Source organism: Conger conger, chromosome 15 (genome assembly GCF_963514075.1).
Source record: "Conger conger chromosome 15, fConCon1.1, whole genome shotgun sequence".
Lineage (NCBI taxonomy): Eukaryota > Metazoa > Chordata > Actinopteri > Anguilliformes > Congridae > Conger > Conger conger.
Window position 1 is genome coordinate 29,831,340 of NC_083774.1, and position 10,531 is coordinate 29,841,870.

The 10,531-nt window shown below is 41.9% G+C and overlaps 1 protein-coding gene across 1 annotated transcript; it reads left to right on the forward strand.

Annotated features, from left to right (window-relative positions):
* The first annotated feature begins 1,064 nt into the window (after nucleotides 1–1,064).
* lysmd4 (LysM, putative peptidoglycan-binding, domain containing 4) lies at nucleotides 1,065–8,592 on the forward strand. The gene is made up of 3 exons (XM_061222857.1): nucleotides 1,065–1,195; nucleotides 2,252–2,526; nucleotides 2,993–8,592. The coding sequence occupies exons 2-3, from the start codon at nucleotides 2,260–2,262 to the stop codon at nucleotides 3,584–3,586; spliced, it is 861 nt and encodes a 286-aa protein (XP_061078841.1). The 5' UTR covers nucleotides 1,065–1,195; nucleotides 2,252–2,259; the 3' UTR covers nucleotides 3,587–8,592.
* Nucleotides 8,593–10,531: the final 1,939 nt, after the last annotated feature.

A 10,531-nucleotide genomic window follows, 5' to 3' on the forward strand; every position in this document is an offset into this window, starting at 1 on the left:
ACACACTCATACCTACGGGCAATTTAGACTCTCCAATCAGCCTAACCTGCATGTCTTTGGATTGTGGGAGGAAACCCACACAGACACGGGGAGAACATGCAAACTCCACACAGAGGGGCCCTAGCTGACGGGGATTTGAACCCAGGACCTCCTTGCTGTGAGGCGGCAGTGCTACCCACTGCAGCATCCGTGCCGCCCCCCCATTTTAACGTGTGACAAAATTGCATAATGTGTTTAATTATTCAACTCACTGTGGTTCTGTGACATAACCTAAACTGTATGCATTTTTGAATGGCTGATTTTTTTTCATAACAATCAAGGTTATGATCAGCTGTACCTTCCGTTGAAGAGCAAGTAGTCCCACTGCAACCACCAGGATACAAATGTCACCATTTGTTGGCACACAGCAATAGAATTGAGGGCCACCAGAACTCCTCTGACAGAGATCCAGCCAGGCAAGGAGTTTGAAACCGGCATGCCATGCATAAGGCAGCACACACATATGGGAGCTGTATTTTATTTATTTTTTTACCTGTGGTGAACAACATGTAGTTCCTGAAACACATCAGCAACAGCAACAGATCAGTCATGTCGGAGTCATGTTGCACAACATGTTTTTGGATTTAAATAGGAAAAAAACAATTTGCATTAATCAGTTTTTCTATATTACTTTACCCTGATGTTCAATCGACTATATGCCACAGGGAGTAACATTTTATTTAGTGTAGATTTAAATGTTGAATTAAACGTTATATGTAGCTACTGAAACCAATCATAAAGTATACATTTGGCATGTGACGGATAAGACAAATGTATGTCAGATGACAAGACTACATTAGCAACTTTAAATTAAATGTGTCCTGGCAATTTAGGACAAATATTTATAGTTGTCCATTTAAATAGTCGGAAACCATAATTTACTGCCTTAACACGCACATCCCGCCCCACTGCGCTGCCTACCTACCTTGAAAGGGAAAGCAATTCACATGTTTCATTGGTCAGTGGTATAATTTACATTTGGCGTGACTGGCCTACTGATCTATCACCCTCCCCTTTTCGCAGAAGGGACTATCATGGTTGTATGTTGCGCAAACTGATGAAATTGGGAACTGCTGGGATTTTTTGCAAGTATGCGGTTAGCTAGTTAGCAAGGTAACGGGTTAGTTCGCTAACGGTCTACCATTTAAATAGTTTGGTAAGTAGGCTACTCCTTCTGGCTTACGAATGTAAAATGTGCATATTTTTATGTAAATATATATGTGTGATGGACAAGCATGTTCTCAAATTGTTTACGCACGCACTTCGTAAATAGCATACACTAACTTGCTAGTGTGACCAAAAGCTTGCTAGCTAGCTATGCCTCTGTGTAATGTACATTTGGTTTAAGTAACTGGTGCATTTGACCGGTCAGCGCTAACTTACCGACTCTTAAATTATGTGTGCTAGCTGTAGGCTAACTAAGTTCAACTTCCGTTTTGTTTCTGCCTAAATGTGATGTTTGCCAAATTACCGATATGCCCAGTTAGAGGGTCTCCAGTCCCATTTAAGCAAACTGTAAATCTGCAAAACTGTCGCCAGCTAACTGATATTTGTTAGCTAGCTAAGTTAGCGACATCTGAATGACATTCATTTGTTACAATTAATGGTGTTTTTCACCTAACGTTATGTCACTGCCATTATGGAGTGACATATTTACAAGATCATAGCTAGATATGACAATTACATTTTTGGAAAAGGTAATTGAATGTTTATGAATTGAATATTACATTTTAAACATTAAAAGATTGCTTGTTTCGTTTGCGTGTTAATTTTGACACGTTTGCCATGCTGTGCTGTTGATTTTGTTAGGCTGTGGTAGAAAGGAAAGTGGTTGTCGGTATACCGCAGGTATTTTATTGTTATTGCACGAGTATTCATAGCATCTGCTGCTCAATACGTGGACAATTGTAAACAGAAGATAAAGTGCCGCGATAAGGTCCGGCGGGTTGATCCTGTTACAAGGAAGTCAGTTAGTTTACTTTGCAGTGCTAATGATTAGGATAATTGGAGCGATTACTGCATGTATGCATTTTGCATCTGATATGCAAAACAGAAGTTAATAGATTCTAGTTGCACTCTGAGCTCTGTTGTACTCATGTCTTGTTTCAGTTGCTGCTTTTAGTTTTTTGTAGTGCCAGTTCCTCGCTGCAGATAAGATTGAAGACCGCTAGGTAGCTAACACACCTTATTTCCGGTATTTCCTCATGTACAGTCACCGCGATGCGGCGCGGCGAGCCGGTGCCTCGAGCCTTCCAGGCTCCCGTTGACGTGCACGCTAGCGCGGACGGGCAGGTGTACCTGTTCCGGGGCGGGCACGAAGACTTCGGGGACTCTTCGGAGGAGGAGTTCAGCATGACTGAACTCAGGCCTAGGAGTCGGGAGTCGGGCTCGCAGGAGCGCGACAGGACAGGGGACCTGTTGCTTCTGGAGCGGGATGTCGCCCATGGGGACAACTTGAACAAGCTGGCGCTTCAGTATGGCTGCAAGGTGAATCCAATACTAAACTATACACCCTTATCACTGGTCATACAGTCAAGTTATACTAGCATAGGAGCATACAGTCCAGATTACTTGGCAAAATATGCCAAACTGGCACTGTAAGGATAAATGTCCTTCACCATGGCTTGCTTCTTCCTCAGTGCTAAATGTACTTGGACATACACTTGCCCAGTTTACACTACATGTATTGGATTGTCTTGCTATTGTAATCTTAAGAGAGAGAAGGAGATGGATCGATGGAGGCATAGAGCTGTAGTACAAACAAATCAGAGCCAGAATAAAGCAATTTAATCCTGCCAAATTTGCATGAGTATCAGAGAAGCGGAAACAGGCCTTTATCCTGAAGTTGAACTTTCACTTCTTTCCATTTCTGAAATCATTAAAACATTGAACGGGCTTTAACGCGCCGACGTTCACACAAAACAAAAACCACAAAACTCTCTCCCTGACGCAGGTGGCCGACCTCAAGCGGGTTAACAACCTGATCCAGGAACAGGACCTGTACGCGCTCAAGTCCATAAAGATCCCGGTGAAAAAGCACAGCTTTCTGACCGAGCGGGGCCAGCCTGCCGCGCCGCCAGAAGCAGAACCGGGCCCCTCCTCCGGAGCTCCGCCCCCGCCCCCGCCCGCTCTCCGCCCTCTGACCCCAAACGGCTCCCTCAAACCCCGCCTCCAGGAGTACACGGACTTCCTGAAAGGGGTGGACCAGGACATCGAGATGCTGATCCAGAGCACGGAGGCCCAGGACGAGGTTCCGTCGGGAGGCCGGGAGGGCCCTCAGCGGGGGGCGGGCGGCAGGAGGCCCAGCGGCTACGGGGCTGACTGGGGCATCCAGTGGTGGAACGCTGTGGTGGTCATGCTCCTGGTGGGGATCATCCTGCCCCTGTTCTACATCATCTACTACAAGACGCAAGACGGTGGGTCTTCGGCCGCCAACGGGGGCCTGGCGGGCGACCTCAACTCTACCTCAGACCCCGAGCGGTCGAACTTGAGCGCCCTGACGCACAGCGGGGGCCAGCCTCACGTGCCGGACAGGCCCCTGTTGTAGCTCCGAGGGGAGGCGGGAGGGCCGCGGCGGTGGAGACGAAACTAGCATTCTGCGACGGTACCACATTTTTATTTAACCACGTTTTAACGGTTAATCGACAAGACGGGCAAGATGAGCTGCCAAGGACAATGGTTGGGTTGGTAGCTTAAGAACCCCCACTCTCCAGGCAGGGCACGGGACAAACTTTGTTATTTGACGTTCCCGGTTGTCTCCCCCTATCTCTGACGGTGGTCCTGCCTCAAGTGCTTGTAACTTCTTCATTTTGGAAAGAAATCAAGTGTTGCCAGCATTTTAACTTTTTTGTTTTGTGTACACTCCAGAAATGAATTAATCAATGGTTAAATAATTATTATTAATATTTTTTTTAAGAGGTATGCTTTGTGTAAGAGGTTATTTAGGTCGGAGTGTAATACCAACAGTGCCAATTCATCAACACTCAACTTTTTCAACTGGTTTTCAGAAGGCTTGCCAGGATTAGAGGTTTATTATCTAAACATGGAAGAAATAACAAAGGAATCACAATAACACAAACACTCTTTTAATATTTTTCACAAGTATAATTTTAGTGATCTATACATAACCTTCCTTGTAGCCGTATACTTCAACAAGCTCAGCCAATCAGGGTTCCTTATAGGTTCCTCAGGAATATGAAGTACCTAGACCAGCGCTACTCAATTCCACATCCTGCGGGCTGCACAGTCTGCAGGTATTTGCTCCTACCGTGCGCTACACTGCCTGATTTCACTAACTATTTTACCTGCATGGTTCAGATAATAAGCTACTGTAGTTAGTGAAATCAGGTTGTGTAGCACACGGTTGAAGCAAACGCCTGCTAATATAGCAGGGTTCTTCCCAGAATTTTAAAACCGTGTGGTGCTCCGGTCCTTGTGTGTTCAAAGCAGACTCCCCAGCAAACAGTTGGGGTGAGGGGAGGGGGTGGTTGGTAATGTTGGTCATCAAGCTTTTGCTTAATTTCTAACATTTATAAAAGTTACTTGAAATATTATGAAATATGTGAAAAGTCCAGACTGGGCTTAATGGCTGATCAGTAGGGGTAACGGTGCACAAAAATCTTTGTTCGGTACGACTTCAGGGTTCGGTGCATCTTCAGTAGAGCAAAAAATAAAAACGCTTTTCATTATGAAAATGTGAACAGTGGCTGACTGGCCATCAGCTCATGCTGAACAAAATGATGGCACATCATCACTAAGCAGCACTAAAAATGAGTTGCATTAATTTATTGCAAAAAAAAAAAGTTAGGCGTGTGTTAAAACTGTTATTGTTCCGTTAGCTGCGTGCGCCTAATCGAAAGTTCGGAACTGAAGGGAAGAGGTATTTCTTATCGCCTCGACAAAGTAAACGATGATGCTTTTACGATTAGACGTGTGTTTTTGCTTCCTCTGTTTCACAGAAGCTACGGCTCTCTGGCTGACCAGCAGTGACATGCAGGTGACACAGGCTACTGATTTCGCTACACAGTGGTGCAAGTAAGGGCACAGCGTGGAGCATCACCACGTTCTTCGGGGAGAACCCTGTATGGGGTTAGGACGATCTGTGACGCATCCTTGCTCAAAGCGCAACAAATCATGTCCACGTATTTCTAGTGTATGGGACTACTGTTTTGGCAACACTAAGTGAATGTCAGTCTTCTCTATTTTTGTAACTGGGACATACGAGGAAGCAAGAGATTGCAAATGAGGAATTATTCAAGCGGAAGCGGTAAATGGTTCACTGGGAGAGAAAGCAGTAGTGGTCATTTGAACCTGCTAAACTACTGAACAGTGACCACGTTTACTTGCACGTCATTATTCTGATCTTATTCAGAAAACTCAAGTATTTTGGCTAAGATACAGCCCATATAAACACCGTTTTCCAAAACAACTTATTCTATATATGCAAAATTTGAATAACTTTGGCTGCATGTGCATCTAATCATCTGCAAATGGAAAGAATGTAATTACCTTATTCCATTTACAACTTTTAAACATGGTTTGTACATGTATGCAATGTGAGGTGTCTTGGGAGTTGAAGTCAGCCAGATACTGTAGTTTATCATTTGTCTTGGCAAGCACAAATCATTTGTCACTCCTTTGCCTAAATCTTAATTTCTGTTTTCACAGAATTAAAATCTTGAAATGCACAGATTGTGGAAAATGTCAATGTGGTGATATTTCTGAATACAGCAAGCACAAGCAAAAGGTTAAGTCGAACCACAGAACAGTGTAGACAGTTCGGAAGACAATGTAATCAACGTATTTTATAGGGCTGTTAACGTGTGATTCATTTCAATAGAAATGCATTAATTACAGTTAAGCATAAGATTGTAGACAAGGAAATCCGGTCATAGACATAGGGCTAGCCACAGCCAAAATAAGAAAACGCAATTAATTGCATGAGCTTACGTGTTAACACTGACGGCCCTAATTTTAAGGGGGAAACAAAACGTGACAAACCAGCTATTCACACCCAGCAAATATGAAACACTTCAGACAACATTTAGAATGTCTTTAGCACTAACCAAGGGATTTAAATTGAATCTTCAGCTAACCGTGTATAAAGGAATAAGATTGGGTTATTCCTTTTATGATGCATGCAAGTGGGATAACTTCACTATGACCCTAATTAGAATAAAGATAATTATTCAGAACATGCTCTGCAGATAAACATGATCAGTAGTAGACTGCTGTTACTTAAAATGCCTTAATTGTGTCGTTCTATTTGGGGGAGTAGTCCTATAGTATTCAAAAATTTGATGTGCGGTCATCGTTTCTTTGTGTGGCATGAGTAGCTTGTGAAAACTATGCGCTCATGTTGTTCAATTGTGCCAAGAGTTGTGTGTCTTTCTTAAATTGTTATCTGTCATATCTTGATTATCAACCTGATGGTAAATCTAAAAAAGATATATGCTGCAAAATAAATGTTACCTTACTTTCCCATTGAAACTGAAAGGAAGAAAAATCTAATCTTGGCAATCCTTTTTATTAGCTACTATGAATGTTCTGATCAAAGTGTTGTTTACATAAATGGTAAGGCCCTCAATTATTTTGTGCCCAGTTTTTTTGTTTTCAGTTGTAAATGTAACTTATTTGAGAAAGCACTGCCACTTTGAATTGTATAGGAAATATCAGCTGACTTGCAGAATGATCAACGCAGAATGTTGACTTTTAAATCAGTTGTTATATAGGCTGTCATAGCTCAAATAACAGTCTTTAATTTAATAAAACATGCAATATTAGCCCCCTGAATTTCTGTAATTTTAGTACGGAACATTTGTCGACATTTCAACTTGACAGAAGCAAACTAAATCAAATCTATTTCATTACTATCAGATGTATGTATTTTTGTAAAGCTATGACATGGTATATAAACAAATTGGGTGCAACAGAGTTTCCACTATGACGAATCGGATAAAGAATATAATTTGAAAACCTCAGGAATCTAAATTGAAAACAGGTTTTAGTTCCATTTCATTTATGCTGTCAAGTAAATATACATAAATCGCTTCACATTTTTCTGTGCGGACTATTAGGTACTACTGGATTTGTGTTACTGTCAGGGTGCCTATGAGTAGCCTTTTTGAATATATTCTGAAATGTACTCCTTACAAATGACAGAAGTGCAGTTTATTTAAAGGTGCATTAATGAAGTCTTCATGTTCAACCAGAGCTGCTTTTATTCATTGGAGTGCACCTGGTTTAACATTGATTTTGTTATTCTATAGTTTTTATGTAGACTGAAAGTTGTCTAGTGTGAATATTGGGAAAAATGAACAGTAATACTGTGGATATAAGAATTCACCCACATAGTGGGGTAACGATGGGAAATTATTTTAATTGAGCCGCAAGTATTAGTCATGGCATACAGTACATACCCAATATAGTCTAGTGCATTGCACAGTAAAAGCACTGCTTCAACTGTTGCTTTAAGGGTTGTTTGGTAAATTCTTAATCAAGGTTTTCATATTGTCCCTACTAGTGTAATTTAACTGTACTGTGCTTTACATTCACAGGAAGTTAAGTTCTCTGTGTATGTTTGTTTAAAGCTTGACTTAATGTCATCAGCCATTTCATTTAATAATTTTAATGTATTTTTTAAAAAGATTTTACTTGTTTTAATTTGTAACAATCTTAATGGCATGCAAATTAAAATGTCAGCATTGACCAGTGGTCGTGTTAAAACAGGATTTTGTATTTGTAAAGAGCCAAAATACAAAATATTTTTTTAATCTTACAATGGCTGAAGAACCAAACTTGAACCACCACAAAATAATTACTCTTTGAGCCAGTCATCTTTTGGCATTTTGATATTGGTGTTGCTTATTGATCAGCATATTTACACAGCTGTTGGTAGCATTGCAAGATTCAAGGAGAAAGTGTGTCATTTGAATGAAAAGTCAAACAAGATGCTGTGCTTGCTCAACATGAGCAAATAAGTAAAAATTAAGGCAAAACATTATTTGTACTTTCATCCTGCTTCTATTGCAATTGTCATAATACAATCACGAACAACATACTTGTGTTAATAGGCATATTATGGTAAAATTTGTTGATTTTGAAATGTCCTGCGTTCCAAAGATTTAATTTAACAGCGTGACCACTGATTGACAAAATTTTGAAAGATGAAGCTGTCCAGCTAGCACCAGATCTCAGGTCTGTTGACATCAGTTCTGTCTTTTCCCAGAATGCCAGAATTGACTGCAGGGTGTCATGATGATGAGTGAAGGTATCTCTGCCAAAAGGAGGGTAGTCACTTCAAAAAAGCCTTACTGACCAGCCTTTGCTTTTGTTTTCTGGATGACATGTTTGTGAAATGAAAGCTGTGAGCTTTGGCGGTAGGGCCTACCATTTTGGAAAGCCCGGTGTTGCAGTGCGTTTTCCTGAATCTCTATGCCATGTAAGAATACCTGGAATCTCTCAAATGTTCAGCTGACTTCAATTACTTTTTGTCCCTGTATTTTCTTGAAACTTACTATTTTCAATAAAAGCATAACAAATGCTTTAACACTGCCATATGGTGACTGATTCATGAGGTACTGTGATGATGTTAGTCCTCCTGACTGTTGAATAGTTATTTTTTTGCGACCGTGGAAACGGTCTCTGATTATCGGCACAGAAGAAAGGCTCATCGGTATATACGGTGCATGTACATGAAAGGGAAATTACACTATTGCACATATATCACAGAGGGCTACTCCATGGATAAATAATGGGAGCTTTCATGCGAGAGCTTTGTTCTTAAAACCATTTTTAGTCAGACTTCTAACGGTCGAGAGGAATTGCAGCAACCAACACCCTCAAACCACAACACTGTTTGTCCTTCCCCCTTCTCTGTGAACACGCTGATGTTGAAACCCCAACCCCCCCACACACACCATTGGCTATGGCAATTAGTACCCATTTTCAACCAACAAGTTTGAATAATTGTACCGCTCTACAATGTTTTGGTCCAGTGTCGGTACGTCAACTGTATATGTTGAAACCTGAATATAAGGACTATACTATAAACACAGGCAGAGGGTGAGCCTTTATCAATGATAGGATGGGATTTACAATGGACTTGTAACAATGTTTTAACACAAAAATCTTACCTATTGTACCGATTTAAATTTATTTGATGACCACAAATCACCATATTTGGGGGAAAATGTGTCGGAAGCAGTTGATTTTGGGAGTGGACTGTCTTTATTTTGCTTTCCTCACCTGACCTCAGATACCAGAGTAAATCTCAACGCACGGTTGTCCTTTGGACATGTGCATAAGGATCACCATGCAAACTATTTAGTGGATGGTCAACGAAAAGATTTTATTACATAACATTACTGCCTTACAAACCACACTATTTTTATTTGCAGCAAACCGCAATGCTGTAAATTGTACCTCAGTACAATTTGCAGTAGTGCAGGTTTTACAATTGTATTTTTTATTACACTTCCTCCTGTGACTCGGATACAGAATATTATATATCCCTTTCTTAGGTTTGTGCTGTTCATATCAACCTATTTGAATACACCTAATTCTTGCTCTGAACAAGAGCATCAACAAAATGGCTATAATATAATGTTACTCTTGGCTGTAGTTTGGGGAATTTCATAGCACAGTAGTTGTTCTCCGGAGTATTTTGCACAGTCTCTCAGGGTATCTTCAGCCTGTGGTTGAAGCCCAACACAAGGCTCTTGGAACTCAGGGAGTTTGGGACAAAGGGATATAAATGAAATCAACACAGGCAGGCAGGCAGGCACTCAGTGTTTGAGCGAGTGAGAGAGAGTCTCTCATCCAGCTGTGCGCTGAGGCTCCACAGGGGCTGCTGCTATCCCAGAAGCTGTCGCTCTTCCCTCTGCGTGTAGTGTGAGACTCCCCCCCCCTCTCCCGGCGCAGCCCCCCAAACCGGCTCTGATCTGGGGCCAGACCCTCTGAACCGCTGCCAGCCCCCAGCCGAATCTGATCCTGGGCCAGTCTGTCTGTCATGGCGTACGGGAACCCTGTACACTGCAGACATGTCCACACGAAAAAACACACACCCGGACGCACAAACATCTACACGCACGCAAAAACACACCCGCTGACTCACGCAAACACACTCTCTCATGCCAAAACCAGAGTTCAGCCCTTCAGGTCAGACCATTTGTTTCTTTATTTTTATGGCCTGAAGCCCTGGGTCCATTTTTTTACATCCATTGTGGTGGAGACAGGATCCAGGCCTACAGAACATATGCTGTGCAATTACGCTCCTGCAGATACATACAAACACACTCACGCTAAAAACACGGCCATAGGCACACGCAAACACACGCATATGCACCCACCCGTATATACCCATAGGCACACGCCCAAACACCCATAGGCACACATAGGCACACACAGACACACACACACTCATACACATGCAAGCATACCCACACACACACACACACACACACACACTTACACACTCACACACTCATACACA

What these genes read in the sequence shown, in the direction of transcription:
- lysmd4 (XM_061222857.1), top strand. Translation starts at nt 2,260, where the DNA reads ATGCGGCGCGGCGAGCCGGTGCCTCGAGCCTTCCAGGCTCCCGTTGAC. An exon ending in CGCTTCAGTATGGCTGCAAG is followed by an intron (nt 2,527 to 2,992) that starts GTGAATCCAATA and finishes TCCCTGACGCAG; the next exon opens with GTGGCCGACCTCAAGCGGGT.